The 27693-nt window shown below is 53.1% G+C and overlaps 2 protein-coding genes across 6 annotated transcripts in view; both read right to left on the bottom strand.

Annotated features, from left to right (window-relative positions):
* TTLL8 (tubulin tyrosine ligase like 8) overlaps nt 1–4856 on the bottom strand; it is a 55433-nt gene extending 50577 nt beyond the window's left edge. The window contains 1 exon segment of the mRNA XM_057556522.1: nt 4800–4856. Coding sequence (XP_057412505.1) covers nt 4800–4845 — 46 coding nt within the window. The 5' untranslated portion in view covers nt 4846–4856.
* Nucleotides 4857–6328: 1472 nt separating this feature from the next.
* Nucleotides 6329–26770, bottom strand: MLC1 (modulator of VRAC current 1). Of its 5 annotated transcripts, none has more exons than XM_007189226.3 (12): nt 26694–26770; nt 26078–26246; nt 24548–24637; nt 23159–23212; nt 22816–22917; nt 17479–17577; nt 17038–17109; nt 16084–16200; nt 14081–14137; nt 13314–13436; nt 9186–9338; nt 6329–7626 (listed from the first exon to the last, which is right to left on the bottom strand). In XM_007189226.3, exons 2-12 carry the CDS (start codon nt 26240–26242, stop codon nt 7546–7548), a joined length of 1113 nt encoding a protein of 370 aa, XP_007189288.2. In that variant the 5' UTR covers nt 26243–26246; nt 26694–26770; the 3' UTR covers nt 6329–7545. The 5 variants fall into 5 exon arrangements, with proteins under 5 accessions (XP_007189288.2, XP_007189289.2, XP_007189290.2 ...); XM_007189227.2 differs by having other exon boundaries at nt 6329–7620; XM_007189228.2 differs by lacking the exon at nt 24548–24637.
* Nucleotides 26771–27693: the final 923 nt, after the last annotated feature.

Here is a 27693-nt window from a genome sequence, read left to right as displayed (position 1 = left end):
AACAGACCAACTACCAGTATTGAAATTGAATTAGTAATTTTAAAACTCCCAACCAGCAAAAGTCCAGGACCAGATGGCTGCACAGGTAAATTCTACAAAACATTTAGAGAAGAGTTAACACCTATCCTTCTGAAACTATTTCAAAAAACTGCAAAGGAAGAAACACTTACAAACTCATTCTATGAGGCCACTATCACCCTGATACCAAAACCAGACAAAAATATCACAAAAAAAGAAAATTACAGGCCAATATCACTGATGAACATAGATGCAAACATCCTCAACAAAATACCAGAAAACTGAATCCAACAATACATTAAAAGGATCATACACCATGATCAAGTGGGATTTATCCCAGGGATGCAAGGATTTTTCAGTACCCACAAATCAGTCAACATGATACACCACATTAACAGACTGAAGAATAAAAACCACGTGATCATCTCAATAGATGAAGGAAAGGCTTTTGACAAAATTCAGCATCATTTATGATGAAAACTCCCCAGAAAGCAGGTTTAGAGGGAAACTACCTCAACATAATAAAGTCCATATATGACAAACCCACAGCTAACATCATACTCAGTGGTGAAAAGTATTACCTCTAAGATCAGGAACAAGACAAGAATGCTCACTCTCACCACTTTTACTCAACATAATTTTGGAAGTCCTAGCCACAGCAGTAAGAGAAGAGAAAGAAATAAAAGGAACCTAATTGGAAAGGAAGAAGTAAAACTGTCACTGTTTGCAGATGACATGATACTATACATAGAAAATCCTAAAGATGCCACCAGAAAACTACTAGAGCTCATCAGTGAATTCAGTATAAAGTTGTAGGATACAAAATTAATATACAGAAATATGCTGCATTTCTATATACTAACAACAAAAGATCAGAAAGAGAAATTAAGAAAACAATCCCATTTATCATTGCATTGAAAAGAATAAAATACCTAGGGATAAACCTACCTAAGGAGGCAAAAAACCTGTACTCCAAAAACTATAAGATGCTGATGAAAGAAACTGAAGATGACACAAACAGATGAAAAGATATACCGTGTTCTTGGATTGGAAGAATCAATATATTAAAATGACCGCACTAGCCAAAGCAATCTATAGATTCAATTCAATCCCTATCAAATTACCAATGGCATTTTTCACAAAACTAGAACAAATAATTTTAAAATTTGTATGGAAACACAAAAGACCCTGAATAGCCAAAACAATCTTGAGAAAGAAGAATGGAGCTGGCGGCATCACACTCCCTGACTTCAGACTATACTACAAAGCTACAGTAATCAGAACAGTATGGTACTGGCACAAAAACAGAAATATAGATCAATGGATAGAGAGCCCAAAAATAAACCCATGCACTTATGGTCAATCAATCTATGAGGCAAGGATATACAATGGAGAAAAGACAGCCTCTTCAATAAGTGGTGCTCGGAAAACTGGACAGCTACAGGTAAAAGAATGAAATTAGAACATTCTCTAACACCATATACAAAAATAAACTCAAAATGGATTAAAGACCTAAATGTAAGACTGGATAAAACTCCTAGAGGAAAACATAGGGAGAACACTCTTTGACATAAATTGCAGCAATATTTTTTTGATCCATCTCCTAAAGTAATGAAAATAAAAACAAAAATAAACAAATGGGAACTAATTAAACTTAAAAGCTTTTGCACAGCAAAGGAAACCATAAACAAAATGAAAAGACAACCTATGGACTGGAAGAACAAATTTGCAAACGATGCAACTGACAAGGGATTAATTTCCAAAATATATAAACAGCTCAGTATCAAACAAACAAACAACCCAATCAAAAAATGGGATTTAGAAGATCTAAACAGACATTTCTCCAAAGAAGACTTACAAATGGCAATAGGCACATGAAAAGATGCTCAATATCACTATTTACTAGAAAAATGCAAATCAAAACTACAATGAGGTATCACCTCATACCAGACAGAATGGCCACCATCAAAAAGTCTACAAATAGGGGCTTCCCTGGTGGCGCAGTGGTTGAGAATCTGCCTGCCAGTGCCGGGGACACGGGTTCGATCCCTGGTCTGGGAAAATCCCACATGCCGCAGAGCAACTGGGCCCGTGAGCCACAACTACTGAGCCTGCACGTCTGGAACCTGTGCTCTGCAACAGGAGAGGCCACGACAGTGAGAGGCCCGCGCACCGCGATGAAGAGTGGCCCCCACTCGCCATGACTAGAGAAAGCCCTCGCACAGAAACGAAGACCCAACACAGCCAAAAATAAATAAATAAATAAATTTATTTATTAAAAAAATAAAAGTCTACAAATAATAAATGCTGGAAAGGGTGTGGGGAAAGGGAACCCTCCTACACTGTTGGTGGGAATGTAAATTGGTGTAGCCACGATGGAGAAGAGAATGAAGGTTGCTTAAAAAACTAAAAATAGGGTTACCATATGATCTAGCAATCCCACTCCTGGGTGTATAGCTGGAAAAGACGAAAACTCTAATTTGAAAAGGTACATGCACCCCCATGTTCACAGCAGCACTATTTACAGTAGCCAAGACATGGAAGCGACCTAAATGTCCATCAACAGATGAATGAATAAAGAAGATGTGGTATACATATATATACATATACAATGAAATATTACTCAGCCACAAAAAAGAATGAAATAGTGCCATTTGCAGCAACATGGATGGACCTAGAGATTATCATATTAAGTGAAGTAAGTCAGGTAGAGAAAGACAAATATCATTTGATATCACTTATATGTGGAATCTAAAAAAATTATACAAATGAACTTACTTACAAAACAGAAATAGATTCACAGATATAGAAAACAAACTCACGGTTACCAAAGGAGAAAGGTGGGGGGGAGGAATAAATTAGGAGTTTGGGATTAACAGATACACACTACTATCTACAAAATAAATACACAACAAGGACCTGCTGTATAGCACAGGGAACAATATCTTGTAATAACCTATAATGGAAAAGAATCTGAAAAAGCATATATATATAGCTGAATCACTTTGCTGTACACCTGAAATGAACACAACATTGTAAATCAACTATACTTCAATAAAAAAGGTATTATGAACATCCACATATCAATAATTTGGCAATTCATATGAAATGGACATTTTCCTTAAACGACACTGCTTATCAAAAGTGACATAAAAGAAACAGAAAATCCAGATGGGCCTATTTCTGTTAAACAAATTAACTCCATATTTAAAATGTTTCCCACAATGAAGCCAGGCCTAGATGGCATTACAGGTCAATCTGTCCAAATATTTCAGAAAAAAAAAACCCAAAAGAACCCCCATATAAACCCTTTCACTAAAGAGGAAAGTAGAAAAGCCTTTTCAACCCTTTCTTTTTTTTTTCTTTTTCAAGATTTTTTTATGAGGTCATGCATTTAACACCAAAATCTGACAAGGACCTTTTTAAAAGAAAGAAATATTACAAGCCAATCTTGCTCATAAAAATAGACACAAAAATCTTAAAATATTTGTAAATCAAATCCAGTGACATAAAACAGTACACTTGACCATGTGGTATTTGTTCTAGGGATACAAAGTTTGTTTAATATTTGAAAATCCATAGCATAATCATTTGATAGACTAAAGGAAAAAATATGCAGAAGAAACATATGATAAAATGTAATAACTATTTGTTTTAAAACTCTCAGTAAACCAGGAATAAAGGGAACTTCCTTTAAAACTTATAGCAACAAGAATTTATAGGTGTTTAATTTATAATTTTTGTGAATGACAACTTAATTAAAAGATACCTGTACATTTTATATGGAAAATATTAACCATTAGGGCTTACAGAAAGGTATTCTGGTGAACCTGGATCAGTTTAGGGCCTCTGTTATATAACTATAAACTAGGTTCTAAAAGGAAAATTTAATATTTTAGATAAATTTGCCAAAAAAAACTTGACAGTCAAAGAAATGTGAAAAAAAAATCATGTTTAAAAAATAAAAAAACCTTATACATCATATTTCATGGTGAAGCACTGAGCACTTTCCTCCTGAGTGTGGAAACAAAAAAAGATGTCCACTATATCATATCTATTCAACATTATACTCAAAAGTGCTAGCCCATGCAATAACGCAAGAAAAGGAAATAAGAGGTACAAAGACTGAAAAGATCTGCAGGTGATGATTGTGTATGTAACAAATCTAATTATATGAGTTAGTAGTGTATTTACCAAGGTCACCAACCACCAAGCCAGGAAAATGAATTCAACTGTATTTCTATACACTAGAGACAATTAGAAAATGAAACTCAAAAATGCCACCTACAACAGTGTTAAGCATGGATTATCCGGGAGTGATTCTAACAAAAGGTCTTGCACACCTGTAACTAAAAGTGGGAACCTAACTGACAAGAATGAAAGAGCTATTGTTCATGGTCAGAAGGCTGGATATTAAGATGTTAGTTCTCACCCCAACTGATCTACACATTCGATGGAATCACAAAATCCCAGCAGGACTCGTATGTGTGTGTGTGTGTGTGTGTGTGTGTGTGTGTGTGTGTGTGTGTGTGTGTGTGTGTGTGTTGGGGGGTTTATATTAACAATTGATTCTAAAAATGCAAGAAAACCTGAGCACATCTTGAAAAAACAAAGTCAGAGAAATATTAAGACTTATTACGAGGCTCCTGGAATTAAAGCAGGTACTTCAGAATAAGGACGGGCAGACAGATCAACAGAACAGACGGATGACCCCTCCCCGAGCCTGAGCTCGGCGGTCCCTTTCAGGAAACCCAGGGCGGCGGGCGCAGAACAATACTGACTAGATTCTCCTCTCTGCTCCCCTTCCGATGACGCGGACGGTTCCATTCCGGCCCCAGCCTCGGGCACCTCGCCCTTCCTCCCTTCCACTGCCTGGACCCCTGCAAGGGGGTATCAGTTCAGTGCTGATAGAAGCAGGGAGCTCAGAGGGGCGAGAGCAGGGCTGGGGTGGAGAGGGAAGTCTGGGGTTGGGGGGGGCGCAGGCTAGGGTCGGGGTGGGGCGGCCGAAGGCGGGGTGCAGAGGTGGAGGGCTGGGCAGGTCTGGAGTAGGGAGGCGGTCAGGAGTTCCGAAGGAAGGGTAGGTCCGGGACTCCGCGGGGCTGGTCTAGAATCCCAGGGTGGAGGGGCGGAGGGGCGGAGGGGCGGAGGGCGGTTGTTCCCGTGCTCACCCGGGCCGGGGCCCCTGCCCTCGCCCCCCGTCGCGCTGTCCCGCGTCCTCCGGTTGCCCGGGGTGACGGGCCCGGGCCGCGCGGCGCATTGTGCAGCACCGGGGCGCCGGTAGCGGGGCCCGGGGAGCGCGGCGCGGCGGCGGCCGGCGCGGGGCGTGGGGCTGCGCGGGCGCGCGGGCGGCAGGGGGCGGCGGGAGCGGCTCCGGGAGTGGCTCAGAGTGCGGCTCCGAGGACGACGGCGCGCGGGGGGCGTGGGGTCCCACAGGCCGCGGTCGGGGGCACCCAGGCGGGGTCCCCGGCAGGGGCTGCAGTCCGAGGCGCGGCCACGGCCCGCGCGGGGGCCGGGGCGCCGGGGACCGGGCATGATGTCCGCGGGGAGGAGGGCCCGCGAGTGGCGCGCGCCCCGCCTGGGATCACGCGGTCCCGCCCCGCTCCGGGTGTCAGGGTCACACAGACCCGCCCTGGCCGTCAGAGCCCCCCAAGTCATAAAGACCCGAGGGCCACACCCAGGCCCCCGCCCCTGCGGAACCAGCCGGGCTGTCCAGGGCAGGCTCTGTCCTGGGACCCTCGGGCCTCTTTCTGGTCCACACCTCGGGCCTCCCTCCGCACCTAACATCCGATGTCCCCCAGCAGAACGCCCCCAGCCCACCAGGGAGTGTGCTCTGGCGTCCCCAGGGTCACTCGTGGGGCCTGAGCCGCCGCCCCGGGGGTTCCCAGCATCGGCCAGTGTCCCACCCCACCCAGATGTCCCGCCTCTCTGGTCCAGCATCTTTGTGGAGGGAGGGGTGAGTAGGAAAGATCCACCCACCCCATCAGTGCCTTCCTCCTGGTAACTTTCCCAAATCTAGATGTCATCTTTATTTGGTTTAAAAATCTTTATTTTGCATTTAACTTCCCAAGATAACCCGAAAGTGAGGTTCTGCGCCCATTCAGTGAGGGGTGGTGGGCATTCCCCTGGGTGGGCCCCAGTGCCTTTCCCATCTCCACCAGATCCCACTGCAGACTGGCTCAGGGCAACATAAATCATGAATAAATTAAAAGGTGGCCCTCGCCCCCATCCCCCTCCTATGCTTTACCTCTCAGTTGTTTCAGACCTGGGCATGGAAATACCCAGAGACCCAGAGTTAAATAGGCCACTGGGCCACATTGACATGTTAGCATTTATTGCTCAGGCAGTATTAAACTATATCACACAAAAATGTAAATTGACAGAGACAGGACTATACACTTTTAAAACCCCATTTGTGTGGATTTTTCAAGCTCTCTCTCAAATAAGAAAGTGCAGGCCTGTGTTAACTCCCCAGGCACCTCATTCCAGCTCTAAGGCTCAGACTTTCTGGACCCCCAGGAGACATCAGCATCACCTGCCCTGTCCCCGTGGGCTGCGGCTGGGTGGGGTCTGCTCGTGGGCAGGTGAGAGCCACCTTGCTGACCCCGTGCTTGTTTGGGGAACTGACCAAGGCATTTGTCTTCCTGGCCCGCCCAGGACACGGAGGCCACCGAGACGTGGAGATGTGAGCTGTCAGTTTTCAGAGCCTTGGACAACGGCCCCACCCCAGAGAACACTGAGCTGCCACAGTGGACGGGGTCGACCCCAGCATCGTTGACAGAGGGCTCAGGATGGGTGCAGGCTGACCGCTGCTGAGCTGGGTCTCCACTGGCCGTGTAGGACACCCGTACATGGACCAGGGCCACTGAACGAGGGCCCTTCCGGAAAGAGTGGGTTTAAGTACAGAGAGAGCAGAAATGCAGGCAGGTGGGTTTCACGTGGGGAAAGCTGCGCATTGGGGGTGGGGGCCGCCCTGCACCCCCAGCCCTGGGGGAGGTAGCTCCACGGGCTCTAGAGACAGGGCGGAAGCAGCTCTGCCCTCGTCAAGGAATCCATGCTCACTCAGCGGGCTGGGCCCCCAAGAAGAGAAGAGCCGAAATGGGTGAGATCCACGCACGGTGTGTGTGCTGGCTGCGGACAGTAGGTGCTCAACAAAAGCAGGGCAGGGAGGCCAGGCGAGGTTCGGAGGAGCAGACACCGGCAGCCGGTCACTGGTTGGACCGGGAACCCGGAGACCCGTGGTTGCCCAAATATCAGTGCCTGGAGAATTCAGCTCTAGCGTGGGCCCCTCCCTCACCTGGGGGCCCCGTGCCACTGCTCCTGTGGTTAGACCACCCTGGGAGCACTGAACTGATTCCAACCCCCGCAGTCAGCGCAAAATAGTCAACGTTTGCCTATTTCAAAATTAAACTATGGTAAGAAATGAAAACACCTTGCAGCCCAGCCTGCCCTACGAAAGAGGAGGGGCGAGCTGGAAGGTCGCGGCTCAGGGACAACTAGCGTCTGTGTGTTAACGAGCTGGGTCCGCAGTCACTGGGCCATTTGCACCATGACGGCTCTCCACGCTTTCTCCTTGTCAAACTCCTTCAGGGGGCTTCTGGCCACCTGTGACTGAGACAGGCAAAGAGTTATTTGTCCTGGGCCACTCAGGCGGCAGGAAGCAGGAAGGAGGCTCAGTTCCCTCTCATTACTCTGCTGTCCCAGAGCCCCGGCACCTCCGGCCACGACCCAGAGCACATGTCCTCCGCAGGGGCGGGGCCTGGGCTGCGGGGTGGGCTCTGGATGGGGGGTGGGCTCTGGATGGGGGGGTGGGCTCTGGATGGGGGTGGGCTCTGGATGGGGGGTGGGCTCTGGATGGGGGGTGGGCTCTGGATGGGGGGTGGGGGGCTGCCGTGAGTGGGCATCCTCCGAACAGCCGGGGAGCCGGGGGCTCGGGTGGAACCTGCACCTGCCTCGTGAGGCCTCTTCCTGTGGGTCTGCATCCCAGCACCTGGCAGAGCAGCGTCTGCATTCAGTAGGTGCTCAGTAAATACTGCTGACTGTGGAATGATACACACCAGGGTGCAGGGGTAAGTCCCTCCAAGCTCTTCCTGGGGACAGAGGCTGGACACTCCACAGAGAAGGGGTCTTGACCTGGCCCCGGAGGCTGTGAAGGCATCTCCAGGGCATGACACCAGGGGAGGGAGGACACCTGAGGCAGCGGTCACCAAACAGGGAGGACAGCTGCCCGGCCGAGCCCCCAGAGCTGGCAGTTCTGGAACGTGGGGGGAGGATTCATCGGCCTGACGCTGCACCTTGGCGTCCTGACACAGAACCAGGGGGGCCTCACGTGGGACCCAGGGACAAAGCCAGCCCCGCCGGGGACTGACCACACCCGGGTAAAAACGACAACCAAACGACGCCACATGAGAAGTGCAACGGAGGGAGAGGCGGCGCGTGCAGGGTGGCTGAGGAAGGGCCAACGGCCGGAGTGCGTCCCCAGGCAGGGCGGGAGCAGCCTCGTGGGGCGACAGGGTGGCGGAGGCAGGAGGCTGGCCGCGCTGGACATGTTGCAGGAGAGCAGGACGTGAGACGGGGTGGGCCCGGGTGGTGGCTGGGCGGGAGGAGTGCCCAGTCCACCCGGGGTGGCCCTGGAGGGCCCTGCAGCCGCCGCCCAGGCACCCGGAGCATCGTGCCCCTGGGGGACAGCGGGCAGCTCACGGGGAGGAGCCTGTCAGCTGTGGGGGACAAGAGGCAGGGCCTGGGGAAAGTGCAGCGGCCTTGAGCCTGGCCGAGGGGCTGGCGTGCCCCTCAGAGCCCGCCGGCCAGGGGTCGCCGACGCCACGTCTGTAGTGGGCACCCTGACGAGCCGCAGGAGGGAAAGCTCTGTGATCCATGCAGAAGTTTGCCAAGTTCTCGTCTACATTTGTAAGAGTAGAACTGGAAGCATTCAGTCCATAACACCTTTCCAGAAATGGATTTGCGTTTGCCTGGCTGGCTTAAAAAGCGTATAACGTATTGTACCCTTCCAAGATTTTTCTGGGGTGTTTTAAAAAATACGAAGCGACCCAACAGGTCTGGAAAGAAGTCAGCGCAGGTGGGCGTCGCTTTGCCCAGGGCCCTGGGAAGACAGCCCCACTGGGACGGGACGGGACGGGACGGGGAGGCACGCTCGCTCGGAGGCCACTCACCTCTCCCGCCGGGCGTCCCTGCGGGCCGGTCTGTGCGGCGTCCCAGGACGCGCCCGCCTTGAAGCGCACGCACTGGATGACCGTGGCCGTGTTGAGGCCCGCCTGCAGCAGCAGCTCCAGCATCAGCAGCAGCAGGAGCGCGTCGTAGGACGGCTGGGGGTGGAGACAGGCGGTGGGCAGCCCAGCGCCTCTCCTCCCGGCTCTCGGCCGCCCCCAGGCCCCCACCGCATGGGCCCGCCGCCCAGGGAGGCCACGCGCGGGCTTCCCAGGCCATGGCCCCGCAGCAGCCTGTGTGGAGCAGTTTCAGGCCCTCACTCCCCTGTGCCCTATTTTGTCACCAGCCTGAGCAGCAACATTCTGTCTCAGTGAGAGAGAGTTGAGGAAATCACTTCTGCTCTGGGTTTAACGGAGGGACACAAAGATGACCCGCAGGCAGCCAGGCCCCGTGATGGTGCCGCTGCCCGGGTCAAGTCGTCCAGGCCTCCCAACAACCACTCGGGTCCACAGCGGAGCCACTGAAACCACCCGTGGCCTCGCCGAGGGTGCCCAGATGGGGCGGAGGTCTGCTGTGGAGGCCCCGAGCCGGACGAGAGAGAGGGGCGGGGTCCGGGGCGGCGGGACAGATCAGTCTCGAGGCTGGAGGGTCCGGCACTGGCTGCTGGGGAGGAGGGGTCTGCCCGGGAGTAGAGGGAGCGGGGTGGTACAGGGGGCGCCTCAGGAAACGGCCCTCCACCAGCACAGAGGAAGCCCCAGTGGCTGCAAAGACATCCACAAAGCACTGGCCCCTCCCCGCACTGCAGGGGTGTCCTTCCAGCCTCAGAAATACAAAACAACACAACGTTAAGACAAAGAAGAACCCAGAAAATGTCACTGTTAAAAAAAAACAAAAAGACTCAACACCTCTCAAGTTTATGTGCACATTTAACCATGAGTCCAGTTTTTTAAAAAATGCAACATTGGGCTATCTAGAGCCAGGCAGGGTGATTCTAAAATTCATATAGGGACTTCCCTGGTGGCGCAGTGGTTAAGAATCCACCTGCCAACGTAGGGGACACGGGTTTGAGCCCTGGTCCAGGAAGATCCCACATGCCGCGGAGCAGCTAAGCCCGTGCGCCACAACTACTGAGCCCGCGCTCTAGAGCCCGTGAGCCACAACTACTGAGCCCACGTGCCGCAACTATTGAAGCTCTGCGTGCCTAGAGCCCGTGCTCCACAACAAGAGAAGCCACCGCAATGAGAAGCCCGCGCACCACAATGAAGAGTAGCCCCCGCTCACCGCAACTAGAGAAAGCCCACGTGCAGCAGCGAGGACCCAACGCAGCCATAAATAAATAAATAAATAAACAAACAAATAAACAAACAAACAAACAAACATTCATATAGAAGAACTAGCAAGCGACAGAAGTGAGTCAGCCCCGAAACACAGGGCAGCCGGCCGCGAGGCATCGAGCAGGCCAGGTGGCGATGCCCGGTGCAAATCTCCGGGGTGCACCTGGTGGCACAGACCGGCCGAGGGGGGACAGTCAGGGCAGAAACAGACGCAAACAGACCGAAGCTCAGTGCGTGATAAAGGCAGAGTCTCAGGCGACTGAGGAAAAGGTGGGCTTTTTAATAAACAGCGTTTGAGCCACGAGCCATTTGAGAAAAGTCCGATGGGGCCCACTCCTTGTGCTGCACTCCAGGATAAACTCCAGCGGAAACACAAGTACGAGCCTTTCTAATTGTGACTTAAAATCTAGAAGCAATAAAGGAAAATATTGACAAATTTAACTATGTAAAAACAACAACAACGACGACGACAAAGCTTCCACATGACAAAAGTCACAACAAGCAGAGTGAAAACCGCTGTCAGGCTGAGGCCGCTGCCTGCATCTTCTGGGTCTGACGGAGCGCCGGGCTCCCTGTGTCAGCAGCGTTCTCAAAGCCCACCAGAAGGTGGTCAAGAGACACGGACGGAGGTTACTGGAGAAGTGCACACTGTAGACACAGTCAGAGGTCACCCGTTTCCAGAGAGATGCACGTAACAGCCCCACCCGAGGCTCTGTCTCTCACCTGTGTTACAGAGCCCAGTGTGGCAACCCTCCCCGGCTACGGAGAAGCAGGTGCTCTCATACCGTAGGCGGGAGGGAACACGGGAGCCCCCAGGAGAAATTAAGTTTAAAAAAAAAAAGGTAAGGTGTAGACGCGTGATTAGAGTGACCTGTTTTGTAGGAAAGAAGGAAAATAATAACATGCACGGTTGCCTGTAGAAGGAATCGGGGAAGCCGTGGATGGGACCATGACTCCTCTGAGGTTGCCGTTCGGATGATCTGACTTGAACCGTGTGAAAGTTTTATATATTCAAAAATACTATTAAGAGGGAAAAAAGCATCAGAGCCTAAAGCTGAATACAAAGAGAAACGATTAAACTTGACTGTGTAGCAGGACCCCTCACAGAGGGGGGATTCCCTCACGGAGCACATGACCGTACCTCCGAGTGCGTAAGGGAGCTGCCCCTCACCCAGCAGGGGCGCTGCTGCTAGAAAATGGGGCCTGTAGTTGTGAACACGTGTGAGTTGTCAGGCAAAATTAAGCAGTAACTATATTCAGTGTTACCAGGATATTTGGACTAAGAGAAAAATGATGCAAATATAAAATAACAGAGGTTAAGGGGAAAAAAACCCTAGAATGTAAAATTTGAATTGGAAATAGCAAGATACGTTAGGGATCTTTAAGTAGACATATATTTCTCGGCTCTGTCCACTGACAGGGCTCAGGCGTAATGATGCCCCCACAGGAATGGGTACACGGCTCCCCTCCAGGGGCGAGGGCGAGACAGGGCAGGACCAGGACCAGGTGAGCCCGGAACATCTCAAGCGTCTGACGGGAGAGGATGATGTGCCGACATCTGCGAGCCCAGGGGCGGGTCACCCTGAGCGTCAGGGAACAAAGGATGCAGCGCTCTGCCGACAATGACAAGCACGCGTCCCCCGTGGGGTTCTCGGGCAGGCGCAGGTGTGAGCGCCCCGGCCTCCCCTGTGGCCCAGGCAGCGAGCAGCCCTCAGTGCTGCCCACAGGCGCTTCCGTCCTGCGAGGGATCGCCTGCCTTCCGAGAGGCACCCTGGCAGCCGCTGCAAGCCGGCCAGGATGGCAACACCAGTGCTCCTGGACGCGCTCCCGCTGACGCCACTGCAAACAGATCCACAGGTGGGACCACCTCCCGGACAACTGGCCGGGACTCCAAAAGGTCAGTGTCCTGGGGGAGAAGTGGGAAGTGTCCCGGATCCAAAGAGGCCAGAGCGCAAGGGGGTGACCGTCACAGCTCCAAAAACCTCAGCCCACAAAACATCTTGTCGGGATGGTCTGAGGGGACAACGTGCTGTCACCTAGGACGTCAGCCACCTCAGGTGTGCAGGAGACTGTCCTTACTGTTGAGATGCCAGAGCACCTAAGGGCGAGGGGTCACCCTCAAACCTCTGCCACTCGCTTTCAGATGCTTCTGGAAAACGATGCCGAGTGTGTGCTCCATCCACCCGTCAGCATAAACACGCGCACGGACACACACGTAAGCCACCAGGGAATCTCAGTGTTCACTGCATTAACCTTTCAACTCTTCTGTATGTTTGAAATTTCTCATGATAAACATTGGGGGGCAAACACTGTCTACACTGGAAACGCCGCGGGGCGTCTGAGGACTAACCTCGCCTGGAGCCCGAGCCTGCGGGGAGGACGCTGGACCCCCGAGAAGCCCCCTTAGAGGGGAGGCTCTCACTCCCCTCAGTTTACCCAGGAACCAGCGGGGTCTCTCATGAAACTGGACAAACGGTGACTCTAAAACGCAAGTGGATGGGAACAGGGCCGAGAAAATGTAAGGCGCCTGTGAAGAGGGGTGTCTGGGGGGCTGCTCGGGGCAGAGCAGCCCAGAGGAGAAGAACAGAAGCAGCGGAGCGGTCCCGGGCGGAACGGGCACCAGAGGACGGTGCACAGACGCGTCACTGTCCGCGGAGAAAAGCCAGTTAGCGGAACCGGCTCCGTGCACGTCAGGCGTGTGCAAAGCCAGCTCTGGCCACCTGCCCCGACGTGGGCAGCGGCTCAGCACTGCTCAGCGGCATCATGTTTCTATAGAGTTTAAAATAAAAGAACACCCACCTTGAAGGCTGGCGGGTAATCTTTAAAGACATCCATGATTCTCATCACGCTGAAGGACAGATACCCCGAGGCCGTGAACAGCAGCGGGGCCGCGAGGCTGCAGATGGCTATCAGCACCTCCACCTGGCGGGAAGCAGACAAGCGTGGGAGGTCGGGGTCTGGGAGCCACTGCCCGGACAGGCCGGCAACCACACAGCGGGAGTTATGAGTTGACGTGTGTCTGCGTCCAGCGTGGGGCACCTGCTGAGTCTCTGTGCTCGGTTTGCCCATTAATTCAAAGCTCACCATGTGTCCCGCAAGTTTTCTCAACTTATGCGCAATTCGCTCTGTTGATAAAATAGCACTTAGGAATCGATGGCCTCCTCCCAGTGCCCTCCGACCTGCTCCTGTGACCTCCCAAGGCCCTCCCGCCTCGGAGAGCGATGCCTGGACCAGCTCAGAGGCCACGCAGGCCCAGGTGTCAGCTGAGCTCAGCACCAGCTCGGACGCTCACGCCGCAGGGCATTTGGGCCAGTTGAGCGACTGTCACTGTCCGACATCCACAGCCGGACAGGACGTCGCCTCCGCTGAGTCCCAGGAATCTCTCCCGACTGTTATGCCAAATGGGCCGTTTCTGCTTACTTCCACGGACAGCCCAGCCCTCGGACAGTCGCAAGGCCCCCCTCAAGCCCGCAGCCTGCAGACGCCCCTCAGATGCTCGCCCCCGACCCCGCCCAGCCCGGCAGGTTGCTCCGCGGGTGCCTGGAACCCGGCCGGGCTTCACCTACCAGAGATCTGCTGGGACACTCTGCTGTCACGTGACTGGCAATGGCACTTGGAAAACACTAAGAGAAAAGGAAAAAGAAAGGCTTCAGAGATGAGAGCCCAACAAGTCAGATCCCAAACACGTGCCCTCCCGTTCTGATTCGGGCCATCCTGGTCGCCAGGAGAGCCGGGGATCCGTGCAAGAGAGGCTGGAACCCTGGAACCCTCACACCTGCTCTCTCAGATGCGGCACCCGCCCCTAAGTACTTGTGTGCGTGTCTCCTGCTCTGTCTCCATTCAGCACCGCACCGGGGAGACGTAACACAGACTCAGCAGCTTTGTCCAAGGCAGGGTCTGTGTTCAGACTTGCAACTGTCCCGATGATGTCCTGGTCCAGCTGGGTCTGTTCCCAGCTCAGGACCCAATGGATGACCACGCTTCGTGTTTCTTGTCAGTTCGCTGGCCTCCTTGATGGGGAGGCCCCAGCTGACCCTCAGCGGTGCCGCCTTCATGATGCCGCATTTCTGGAGGGAGCACCAGCCGGCTGCTGGGGGACTCAGTTGGATTATGACTCAGGGCCCCTGGAGACACCGTGCCCCTGCCCACCATGCTTGACCACTGGGGGCTCCTCCACTGGACCAGCACTCCTGTCCCTTTGTAATCAATAAAGGCCTTCTCCCACTTATTGTAAGGAGCTTGATTTAGTTCCACACGATTCGGGCAGAGGGAAGCTCAGGGGAGCACACAACTTCCTCGAGGCTGCTGAGTGCGGGGCCCAGCCCCCTGCTGTCCACCTGCCCCCCGCTGGGGGTCCAGGCGCCCAGCACCCTCCGCCGCCCCAGCCCAGCACAGCCTGCTGGGCCCAAGTGTGTCCGGGCCCCAGTGACCCATCCACACGCCCACAAAGGAAAAGGAAATGCCCAGGCCCTTGGTGTGGGAGCACAAAGCACAGGAGCCTGGGGTTTGGGGGCATCTCGTGACACATGGAAACTCGGGTGTACAGGGGCCCATCGCAGCTGCTCCAAGTGGATGTGTGGCCCACACCCAGCCGGCAGCACAGCCAAGGGGGGCCGAGGCCTGGGGACCGTGTGTTCCCCGGGCCGCATTTCAGCTAAACGCTAAACAACATTAAATTACGTAAGTCAACTCAGACTTACTTATAAAAGGATGAAAGGCCCACGTTTAAAACAGTGACCGTGTAGTCAGTAAGCACTAACCAAGCACCAGGTGCGGTGCTAGGCATTTACGGTAGTCGTATTCAATGTAAAATAATATAAATGTATTACATTTTAAAACGTATTATAAAGCAATATGAATGTTATATGTTATAAAATAATAAAACAAGTATTTTTCAGGGAAACTAATACAAAAAATATAAATTACTAATAGCAGCTACCGCATCCCCGGTGCTGCAGTGGTTAAGAATCCACCTGCCAATGCAGGGGACACGGGTTCGAGCCCTGGTCTGGGAAGATCCCACATGCCGTGGAGCAGCTAAGCCCATGCGCCACAACTACTGAGGCTGCGCTCTAGAGCCCGCGAGCCACAACTACTGAAGCCCGCGCTTAGAGCCCATGCTCCGCAACAAGAGAAGCCACCACAATGAGAAGCACGTGCACCGCAATGAAAGAGTAGCCCCCGCTCGCCGCAACTAGAGAAAGCCCGCGTGCAGCAACACAGCCAAAAATAAATAAATAAATTCATATTAAAAAAAATAATAGCTTATCTGAGGGAGTAAATAGTATCATAATTACAGAAATATATCTGTATGAGGTACTAGTATTCTCAAGCCAGTTTTAAAATAATAATAATAATAATAATACCAGCTAACATCCCGACTCATTTAATCCTCGGTTCCCAAATCGCCCTGGTCTGGGGCCCACGAGGACCTGGGAAGCATCTTGCTCGGCCCACCAGCGCCCACTCCCCACCCCCGCCCCTCCTCCCGCCGCTTTCCTGCCTGACTGCCCCAAAACCGAGCTCAAAGGTCGGCCACACTGACGAGGGCTACCCAGGGTGTACTCACGGCCACTAAGATCCAAAAGAACGTCACCGAAAGGTGCGGCCCTGAGATGGCGTCATCCACGTTCAGAGCGATGACCCCTCCAAGGATGGCGGAGACACCGGCGATCACCTCGATGACCTGGGGGCAGAGAGTGTCACCCAGGGGAACGGGCAGGCTCCCCGGGGTCCCTGGAAGGGGGTGGGGGTGCGGAGGGTCCTGTGAGTTCAGGGCAGAGCATCAGGGCGCCCCGTGCTGAGACGCTGAGGATAACCTCCAAGGGGATATGGAAAACGCATATTTCCAACCCAAATTCATGGGAAAGGGAAGGAAGAAGCTCCTGCCAATTCAAAGGAAGGTGGGAAAAGGCATAGAAAATAGGAAACAAAAAGATGGAGAAATAAACATGAAGGTGTCAGGAATTGCGCTCTGAGTGAACCAGCTCAGTTCAAACGGCACCAACACTCTGTACAGAAACTGCCCAAATGTAAGGACAGAAAGAGGTGGAAGAAGAGGGAAAGATACACTGGGAAGATATTAACCAAGAGATAACTGATGTAGTTAACAATATATGTTCTATGGCAAAAGCCATTACTAGAGAGAGTTGCTCGTAATGATTAAAAAAAAAAAAAGGAAAGAAGGAAGGAAGGAATTCTAAACTTTCGTGTATCTAAAAACCCAGGCTCCAAAACGCTATGGTGAAAAGCTACAGAATTACAAAGACAAATCGATAATGCCCACAGATTGGAAGGTTTTTAACAGATCTTTCAGTAATAGAACGAGTAGACTAAAAAATTTTGGAGAGGACATAAACGAGTGAAAACACAATTAACATATAATTTATGGACACACTGAGAGTAAAAGGGGGTGTACTGTCAACCAGGACAGTTCGTGTACCAGGGACACGCCTACACCATATTTATCAAGTACTCCCCCCACCAATGAAATAAAATAAGGAGAAAGAAAAGCTTTTCTTACGGAATAGGATTTCAGGACCCGAGCAGGAAACGTCACTTCATACAGAATGTTGGTGCTCTCGGAGACGGAGCCCTGAAAAGAAACAAAACCACGTCACAGGGGTGGCCGTCCGTCCAGGCCGTCGCTCGGGCGATGGTCTGAAACGTGAGCATCTGGAAGACGCTCCTGGAGCTTCAGGCTTCAGCGCAAAAGCTCAAACACGGACCTTCTCGTGGCATGTGAAAATGTGTTTGATTGCTGAAGTCCTAGTTTACAGGGTGATACTTTAGGCGGACTTGGTCTCTGCGCGTAACACTGCTGGGGGGTGGGGGTGGTGTTACTTGATCAGCATCAGGTTACAGAGGCGCTGGGGCCGCATCCCCAGGTTTGCCTCCCCGGGGCCGTTGGCCCCTCGCTCCGCAGCCAGGTCTGCGGTGCAGCCGTGCCTCAGGCTGGACCGACCTTCTGCCTGCAGTGCGCCTCGCCGGACCGCGCAGAGATGATCACCGTGGCCGCCATGAAAAGCTCCAGCAGAAGCAGCAGAATCAGGTTGAAATTGATCTGCCAAAGGAGAACACATAGGTCTGTAAAACCGGCTTCTTCACTTTCATCCCGTAAATGTGGACAATCCCACGAAGGGGCTTAGATGCCTCTTCAAAGTCTCGGCAACTTTTCTGTCCAAAGCCAGATGCCAGGCACGCAAACCACCTCTGACTCACGTATATCTTTTTGTTTGTTGGTTGGTGGGTTTTTGATTTTAAATTATTGTTGGCTCAAGGGCTGGATTTGGCCCTCGGGTTGTAGTCTGCCCTGATCTCAGCCTTCCTTGGTGGTTGGTCTCTCCTGGGTATTTACTCCAAAGGGATGAAAACTTACGTTCACACCAAAACCTGCCCACGTTTATAGCAGCTCTGTGCGTAATTGTCCCAAAGAGAAAACACCAGGGGGTTGGGGGTTACGGAGCTGTTGCATGTCCTGACTGTTGGCAGTTACAGAAATCCATGCCTGTGTTTAAATCCACAGGACAATACACCAACAAATTTGATTTAACTGTGTGATATAAAACCAACCAATCGGGAATTCCCTGGCAGTCCAGCGGTTAGGACTCGGCACTTTCACTGCCGTGGCCGGGTTCACTCCTTGGTCAGGAAATTAAGATCACGTGCAGCGCGGCCAAAAAAATAATAAAATAAAATAAAACCAACCAATCGAGAGCCGCTATGGGCCTCTCCCACCACCTGCCCCAATCACCTGGGCAGCCCCTCCGCCCTGAGCCCACCGAGATTATTCACGCTGGCCGGTCCTGAGCCTGCCCACCCTGCCTCGCATCTCTCCCTGCGGAAACCCAGTGAAGGCTCCTGCCCACGTGTCCCCCTCCCTGCCTCCTGACCGGCCCTGGGGCCCACTCCTCTTGGGACCTGTGATAAACTGTCTTTTCAGTGGCAGTCGTCTCCTGATCTCTTGGCCTCACTGTACCCTCAACGATGATTTTCAAAAATCCTACATTTAAAAACAAATGCAACTAATAAGTTGGATCTACAGAACTGTACATGCAAAATAAAACAGAATTTTCATTCTTTTGTAGCATTTGTGTAACACTAACAAAAATTGACCATCTATTAGGCCACAAAACAAACCCTGGTAAATTCTGAACAATCAATACATTATAGGTTGTACATTCTGACCCTAATGTAGTGATATTAGAAACCAGTAATAAATGGGTGACTTGTTAAGATAATCCCACATGTCTGTTTCATCAGGGTTCTAGGCAGAGACTGACAACCAGAAATACAAAGTGAGGTTAACAGAGCAAAGCCAGTTCTTTGAAAAGACTAAAAAGAGATACAACAGAGAGATAAATTACATTTCAGAATGAAAAGGAGAAATAACTATATTTGGCTTGAATTAAAAATAGTGAGCAAGATTATGAACGACTATAAACTAATAATTTCGAAAACCTGCATGATATGGATAAACTTTTGATAAAAATATAAAACCCAAAATTTGACACAAGAAGAGACAGAAAACTTTAACACTGATAATGAAAGACCTCCCCTCACCAACAGCCCTGGATGGAGATGATTTTACAGGTGAGTTCTACCAAACTTTCTAGAAGCAGTGACTTCTTATCCTACCAAGGTTTTGCAAAAAACAAAAAAGAGATAAGAGCTACCTCGTTCATTTTATGAGACCAGTATAACCCTGGTTCTAAAATCAGACAAAGGGGACTTCCCTGGTGGCACAGTGGTTAAGAATCCGCCTGCCAATGCAGGGGACACGGGTTCGAGCCCTGGTCCGGGAAGATCCCACATGCCGCAGAGCAACTAAGCCTGTGCGCCACAACTACTGAGCCTACACTCTAAAGCCCACGAGCCACAACTACTGAAGCCTGCTCACCTAGAGCCCGTGCTCCACAACAAGAGAAGCCACCGCAATGAGAAGCCCACGAGTAGCAACAAAGACCCAAAGCAGCCAAAAATAAATTAAAAAAAAAAAAACTTAATGGAAACTCTTTAGATACAACCTATTTAAAATCAGGAATAAGACAGAGAGCCCCACGGTAGCAGAAGTCCTGGTCAAAGCGATAGAGAAAAAGGAACAAGAGGGTTAGACTGAACAGGAGCATTTAAACTGTTGTTATTTGCAGACGATAGAGTGACCTACAAAGAGAAACCAACATAACCTACAGAAAACTCGGAGGATATGAGTCCAGCAAAGCTTCCAGGCACAAAGTCCACTTACAAAAATCCATTTTTAAAAACCGGTACAATATGAATAAGGTCTAAGCTAACATCCACCAATGTCAGTTTCCTGATTTGACCACGTAAGATGCTCTCATTGGGGATGAAGAGCACACAGGATGAAGGATATACAGGAATGCTCTGTACTATTTGTGCAAATTCTTTCCAGTCTCAAATATTTCAAAATAAAGAAAAAATGAAAATCAGTAGCCTCTCTCTGCACTAGCAATAAGCCATCTGAAAATATAATTTAATAAATAAGACACCGTTCATACTAGCAACACATCTGTGAATCATCTAGGGATTATCTAACCAAGAATACACGGAACTTTCCAACCCTAATAAAGGACAGAGATGATGTGAGTAAGTAGAGAGACAGTCTATGCTCTCAGTGGGATGACTCCACACAATAAAGATGTCAATTCTCACAAGATTACTCTGTAAACATCAAGTAATCGTAATAGAATCCCAGCTGTATTTTTTGAGGAACTCAATAAACTTATCCTGAAATATATTTGAAATAAGAGCTGTCAGTTTTGAAGAAGGAAGACAACTGGAGTCACGAAGCCACAATAAAAAGCGTGGTGTCGAGCAGCTCACGGGGGAACTTGACACACGGTGTGACAGCAAGTGCTGCGGTTCACAGGAAGAGACCCCTGATTTAGGACAAGCCAAGGACGAGAAGGAAGCCCAAGAGGGCAAACACCCAGGAAGAGGGGCTCAAAAGTACTAGTGATCAGAGAGTGTGACCTGAGGTAATAGCAAGCCACAACACCGTCATCAGATGGGAAAACGGGGGCTGTTGGGGACGCCAAGTGCGGGAAAGGCTATGGGACCTGGCAGCCTCCCGCTGGCGGTGAGGGTGTGTCTGGGCTTAGCTGAATCCAGGTGGACTCACGTCCCTCCCTGGCCTACGAGGACCCCGAAGACGTGCCCACGTCGGCCCACTTGTGGGAGGGGAGCGTCGGAGGCCGTGGAGCTGGATCCTTCCCTAAACAAAGCGGTGCCCACGGCGGACATGCTGCAGCCAAGGCAGGGACGGCGGGTGGGAAAGAGGGAGCAGGGACCCTACAGCGAAGCCCCACGTGGCTGTCCCCAGGGTGGAGGTTCAAGTCCAGAGCCCGGCTCAACAGGGAGACAGGGGAGGGGAGCAGCCCCTTTCCTGAGCGGCCTCACGCTGCAGAGTTTCCTGTTTCACCATTTGTGACCTTGTGTTTGGACACCGGTGGTCCTGACATCGTGGTCCTGGGGTCCTTCCATGTGTTTAGGTGTCCGAGCTTCGTGTCCTCCACGCGGCCTGGCTGGGCCTTCGAGGGGGCAGGAGCCTGAGGGTCTGGTGAACGGCGGGCTCTGGCGCTGGGGCCTGGGTTGGGGGACGATGCAGGTCCAGCCCCAGGAGAGGCCGTCCAGTAGGAGGAGGCTGTGAGCACGAAGCTCCGTGCATCTTTCACAATTTCTTCATCCGTTTTGCGCACTTGGGGGGCACCATCCCAGTAATGGACGTTGGATTACCTGTTTTGGTTTGGGGTTTTTGCCACGATCCACAGGGCTGCTAGGAACACACCGCCTGGTCACATGTGTGCGTGTCTCTCCAGGGTTTGTGCCACGGGGCTTCCCGGTGTATGTACTTCTTCAGAAAGCACCTGCAAATTCCGGACTTTTCCATAGAGCCTGCAGCAGCGCGTAGGAGTTGCCGGACGTGAGGGAACCACCCTGGGCTCCAGCCCGTCCCGATGCTGGAAACGGCATCTCCTGTGCCTTTCACTGACCTCCTCTGATTACCAGTGTGGCTCCTACGAGCTGCGCGTTGGCACTGCGGTTTCCTGCTGGTGAGCGCCCGGCGCGGTCCCTGCTGCCCTTGACTTTCTCCCAAGGCTCCTCACGTACCCTGGGACCGGCCGGCCACTCCAAGAGAACGTGTCCCCTTCCGTACAGACTGTGCTCCTTGTGTCTGCGGGAGACTGGCCGCGGCTTCGTGGTGGGCGGGCCGGGGGCAGGGCCCCCCCAGGTTGGTCACTGCTGTGCTCCGGGCCGGGGCTGTGGCCATGCACGTGGGGCTGCCTGGGCCGACTGGTCCGGGGCGGCTCTCCCGTCCTGCTGGGACGGCTGTGGGGTGCAGGTGAGTCCCCAGACATGTTCTTCAAGGGGGCTCCACCCCGGCCCTTGGTCACCACCTAAACCTGCTGGGTCCTGCCTGCAGGCGCACTTGCTCCGGACCCATGGGACAGGTGCCCACTTCCGTGTAGGGTTTCTTTGATAAAGAAGCATCGTAATTCTCAGCGAGGCTTTATGATTTTCTGCAAAAGAGTCTCCAGACCTTTAGTTAGGTTTATTCCTGGGCACTTTATAAAATGATATCTGTTATTAAATAACATTTTCCAAAATCTCTGTTTCTGGCACAAACAATTGTTTTACATTGATTTTCACATCCAGCAACCTTGCTACGTGGCTTAATAATCCAAATGTCAAGAAAGCAGAAAATCGTCTCTTCTGCAGAAGATGGCAGCACAGGTGCTCCTTTCAGATCCACGTGTCTGTCCGTTTTTCATGCCCTAACATGCCTGGCTGAGACGTCCTCGGGCCACCACACCCTTTTCCTGATCTTAAAGAAAACGTGTTGAACACAGAGCAGAGGTATCTCTGATCAGGTCCTGTTTCCTAGAGATTTTTTTTCTGCTGCATTGTAATTTAAATGACAAGACTGTTCCATTTTTCTTAACAGAACATAAACAGGGCAACTTACGTCAGCAGTATCGCAGATCTGATGAAAGATGTTATTACATTACTGATAATGTTTAAGAACTGTTGTGAAAGAGATACAAAAATCAGTGAATTCGTCCACTGAAATCAGTGAAAGCGTTAAAGACAATTCTTTTCTTCAGAAGCCTAAATGAAATTCTCAAACTCAAGAGCTACGATACACATTTCCGGTGTAACTACCCAGCAGATAGCTCACTAACGCCAGCTCCGAGCCCACAGGCCTCAGCAGACCCAGTGGGACCAGAGCCCTCGGCGCCTGTGACCCCGGGAGGACCCACGTGGCTTTCCAGGGACTCACATCTACTGCTGACGGGTTCAGGACAAGTTTGCATCCAAACCAGATCAAACACGTCGTGGTGACAGCAAACGTGGACACGAACAGTATCTGGAAGTTGGGAATCTGGAAAACAAGACAGGAGGGGTTTCGTTCTCCTTTGTGTGAAGAAAGAAAGCAAGTGACGTTCAACCACATAGCCGGGCATTAGTCACCCGTCCCGAGGATAGGGCACCTAGAGTCAGCTGGGGGGATGCGTGCGAGCTCGGGCCCCTCCGCCCTCCCGGGGGCAGAGGGAGGGGGGTGAAGGAAGCCCCACGGCGCAGGTGCAGGGCTGCAGAGGGTGCGGACAGAAGGCCGGACTCACCGCGCTGACGTTTCTCCTCCAGACAGCGAAGCTCACTATGGCTGAGGGGATGCACTGAAAAGAGAGAGCCGGTGAGCATCCCCGCTGGTCACTCTGTGCCCTGGAAACCCACGTGGCCCGAGACGTGTCCCCCTCCATCAGACGCAGTGGTCCCTCTCGACGCTGAAGGGTCCTGGGTCTTTCAAAATAATTATTCTGGAAAGAGCTTTAATTGTCGTGATGATGAAAAAGACACCGAAATGAAGACTGTCCTAGCTGGACGCGCTTAGAAGCGGATGTCGCTTCCTGTGGCCCGAGACCAGGCGCGTCTTGGTAAGAATCACGCAGAAAGGGGAAACCATCTGCGTGTGAAGGAGCAGAAATGCTCAGGGGCCCCAGAGTCCCCGGGGTCCTTGTCAGAGGTCCCCACTGCGTCCCCGGAGCCGAGGACAAGGGAGAGGGCCAGCCTTGGGTCAGGGCGGGGGGGAGTTGGGGGGCCAGCCTGGGCCCCGTGGGTCGTGCCGGTCTCGCTCTTGCAGCAACGGGACCTCCCCGCCCAGACCCTGCAGTGGGAGCTGGTGGGGGCGGGGGGTGGGCGAGCCCAGCAGGGGTCGGATGGGGGCTGGGCACTGACGGAGGAGCCAGTAGGACCACGTGACTGGTCCCCCTAGCCCATCATCCCTGGGGGTGAAGGACGCAACCGAAGATTTTGCTGGGACATCAGCCTAGGTCAGCGTGGCCCTGGAGCCATCTGAGTCAGAGGTCAGAGGCCCCTGTGACCCCCAACCAGGGCTGCTCCAGTGGTGAGCACAAAGGGCCACCTAGGAGGTTCCAGAGAGAAGGGCAGGAAACGGGTCAAATTCTTTCAAGGGGTTTTCTTCTAAGGGAGTGGAGGCTGGGCAACCTGTGGCGGGGGGTATGGGGTAAGGGCAGCTGCATCTGTCTTGTGTTTTCAGACATTTGGGGATGCTGACAGGGCTGGAACAGGAGAGCAGATGGGCGAGAGGGCCCCCCAAACCCCAGGGGACGTGCCCTGTGCTTGAGCTGGCGGGAGTCACTGGTCGTCTCCCCAGGCCTCGGCTCTGAGCCCAGAAGCAGGTACAAGCTTCGGGGAGGGGTGGGGGCGTGGCCCCCAAACCACGGCGGGGCTTCCCTGCCGGCTCCTGGGGCAGCCCGGGGCAGCATGCACCTGCGTGTCGGAAATCAAAGTGCCGTTTCTTGCTCTGGAGTCTGTGGGGTAAGATAGACTTGCCTCATTGATCATTTTCAAAAGCAACAGTTGCTATTCGAAGCCAAAGTATAGGAAGAGAGTTTGAATGAGGGGCGAGTGACAGCAACGGGTAAATCTCAGAGCAAAAAACCCAGGTGCATAACCTCAAACTTCAGTGCCGACACAGGACTGCTACTCACTGAACCTGCAGCACAGCGTAGGTAATCCATCTCCAAAGGAAACACATTTCCCAGGTAGAGGGAAAACCCCGAGGTCACAAGCAGGCAGCTCTGCAAAACAGCAGCACGAATTCGGGTGACAACACAGTCAGGCCTGAAGGTCAGGAGGCGGAACAACTAGCCCTCTGACTACAACTTAACTCTGTGCAACACCGACATCCACGCCTGGATCCCGCCGGACCTCACTCCTCCCTGCCGGACGGCAGCCGCCCGCCCTCCCCCAGGGGCAGGTCATGGGCATCAACACTTATTTGGGGGACAGGAGACCCTGTCAAAATTCAAAGCAAGAAACGGCGGCTCCACTCCCCAGAAAACGCCTTCACCCCACATGTGCAATTTCAGGGGCCTCGGGGCCCCCGGTCCAGGCACAGAGCCGAGCACACAACCCCGCCCCGCTCAAGGCACCGGAGATGGAAACTCCCTGCACAGGGGGAGGCCACGGGGCCGAGGGCACTGGTGTAAGGTCACTCAGACCCGGGTGTGGGCAGAGGGCCGGGCGCACCCCACGGAATGGGAGCGCTGCGGCCCGCGGGCCCGGGGGGCGGGGGAGGCCAAGGCGCACCCCTCAGGGAGGAGAGGGCAGCGGGATCAAGGGCTGTGGCCGCGGGCTGCTGCGGGCAACAGAGCCCAGGAGCTGGGAATGAGAGGAGGCTGACCGGCCGCCCGCCACCCACCCGGGGGCTGGAGGGAGGAGCGTCCTCCTCGACCCACACGGTGGGAGTTCCCGTCTCGGTGGCACAGGGTAGCGGCTGGGGGGAGGGCGGCAGGACCACCGGGGTGCCGCGGGGCTGGCCCGCGGAGCCCGGGGCCCAGGGAGGGGCGAGGCCCCAGCCCAGATCCTGGATCTCGGCCCCCGGCACGCCGACTCCCGAGCTCCCACCCACAGAGAGGCGCGTCCAGTGGCCAGCCCAGGTGACCGCGCCCACTCGGGCCAAAAGGGCATCTTCTGTCGTCCAAGTGCTTATCCAAGCATATCGGAAGGGAGACGTCCCGGGACCCCAGGCCAGGTCCCCTCAGGCCTGCCCCCTCCTCCCTGCTGGCCCTGGCCCCTGGCCCCTCAGCCTTCCCTGGCCCCATGGCCCTGGCCTCCGGCCTCAGGACGCCGTCCTGCGGTCCACCCCGCCAGAGGCCCGTCCTGCGAGCGTGGCCCCTCCTTCCCATCTCTGCAGACCCCCAGGAGGCGAGGGTCGTGGAGGCCGCCCTGGTACAACACATGAGCCGGAGGCTTGGCATGGGCCCTGGGCTGTCCAACCCCTGCCGGGACACAGAGCAGCCACGGCCCAGAGGCCGGCAGGGCCAGCAGGACAGAGCCTCGCCAGCTGAGGAAGATAACTCAAAGAGCACAGCAAATAAGCACGTCAGCACCCACGAGTCTCTCAGAGGCAGAAGTAACCCGGGGCCGCTCTTCCCCGGGCCATCTGGGACCAGCACCCCGGCAGCGGGCCCCGGAGCGGGACGGTGTCTCCGCGGGCCTGGCGCGGAGCTGCTCACCCCCATCAACACGGAGAAGACCCACGTCTTGTGGCTGAAGCACGGGGGCAGCCTGGAAGACAGCTGAAGGTCACTGGGCTTGGTGTCCGGGGCGTAGCTCCCCGCGTCCGGCCGCCCGCGCTCCAGTGGGGGCACCCGGTCGTAGCCCAGCTCCTCCCGGGCCATGGCGCTGCCGGGGGCAAAGGCTGACGTTAGCGGCCGCAGCGCTGCACTCACCACGCCGCCACTTATTGATTTGTGATAAGATTACAAATTTCACTTCTGATCACTCTGAAAAAACTCCCAAAGAAGTGGTTTTCAATAAATACTTGTTTTTAAGTTATTTTCAGTAAAAGAGATATCATTTGTATAGAAGTACTGTAAGAAGAAAATAAGCAGTTAATTGCACAAGTGAATAAAATCACTTTCCCAGGAAAACAAACCCGAACAGTCTAGATTCACAGCAGGACTTTAGGCTTTAAGTGCTTCGCCCTACCCCCGCCCCCCTCAATTTCACGTCCACTGGCAGCTTCATTTTTGAGTCCCATGAGGTGCTGGCTACTCCAAACTCAGGGTGGTACCCGGACAAGAGATCACAGATGTGCTCCACGCGAGGGTTTCCCGTCTGCACACTTACCTCTGCGGCGCTTCTGGTGTGGGAGCGCCGGTCTCTGGGTGAGGGGCTCCTGTTACCGAGTCACCCTGCCTTGGGCGTCCAGCAAGAACTATTCACAGACGAAACAAAAGCCCGGCAGAACTGCACTTCAGCCAGGCAAGGAGGACCGCTTCCTGAATTTCAATGAGGACATGAAGCGAGGGATCCTGGAAGGTTCTTGGTGGTTGTATAACTGCTGGCCCAGAGCTCCGCCCCGTCCTGTGCCAACCCCGCCAGGAGCAGAGGGGCCTCGTCAGGTCCACTGGAGGCAGACAGGTTGCAGGCGCTGGGGTGGGCATCTCGGAAGAAAAGGTGTACCCGAGTGCAGAACTGCACCAAGCACAGGATCCTGGCAGGCCGGAGGGCGGGGTACCTGTTTTGGAAACAAACACATTTTTATCCAAAGCCTTATTCTCCATCCTTTCTGGCAGCCCTTTTCCATCCCCTGTGATCACACAAGGAACACCTCCTTCACAAGGTCTCACACACATCTGCGCTCAACGTAGCTGACCTGGCCCTTGAACTGCTTGGGATTCTGACCCGCGGGTTCCTGTGGGCAGCGCCGGGTCCCGCTGTGCCCTTTCTTTCTGCTCACCAAGCAGAGGGGAAGGACGGGAGGGCACTTCGCCCAGAGACACTGGCGCCCCACAATTACAGCGCCAGTCTTTGTGCTCACAGGAGCGCTTAAAGGGCTCAAACCAAAGCATTCTGCAAAGCCGGCTCCTCAGACCACAAGCCCACATCAGGCTTGAGCAAAGGCTTCAGTTTCCAATCATGGGATGCTCTGTTGTCTTCGTTTTTCAACCAATCAAGAAGGATTAGAATTAATTTTCACAAACTGTGAAGTCAAGAAGGGATTTTAAATAGATTGAAAAACCTCCCAAACCTCCTTATTAACTGTCTTTTAAAGCAGTAAGTGGAACTAGCAGGAAATGTCCGACCAATGGAACTCTTCACTTCTCTCTTTGTTTGAAGAAAAGCA

The sequence above is a fragment of the Balaenoptera acutorostrata genome, chromosome 11 (assembly GCF_949987535.1).
Source record: "Balaenoptera acutorostrata chromosome 11, mBalAcu1.1, whole genome shotgun sequence".
Taxonomy (NCBI): domain Eukaryota; kingdom Metazoa; phylum Chordata; class Mammalia; order Artiodactyla; family Balaenopteridae; genus Balaenoptera; species Balaenoptera acutorostrata.
The sequence above is the reverse complement of the archived record's forward strand: the minus strand, read 5'-3'. Positions and strand labels throughout refer to the sequence as shown.

Excerpts from the sequence above, each read along its gene's own strand:
- MLC1 (XM_007189226.3), bottom strand. The coding sequence starts at position 26,242 with ATGGCCCGGGAGGAGCTGGGCTACGACCGGGTGCCCCCACTGGAGCGC. Across the intron at positions 17,578-22,815 it reads TGAACCCGTCAGCAGTAGAT|ATCAATTTCAACCTGATTCT; the intron begins GTGAGTCCCTGG and ends CTCCTTTGGCAG. Across the intron at positions 13,437-14,080 it reads AGTGTCCCAGCAGATCTCTG|GTGGAGGTGCTGATAGCCAT; the intron begins GTAGGTGAAGCC and ends GCTTCCCGCCAG.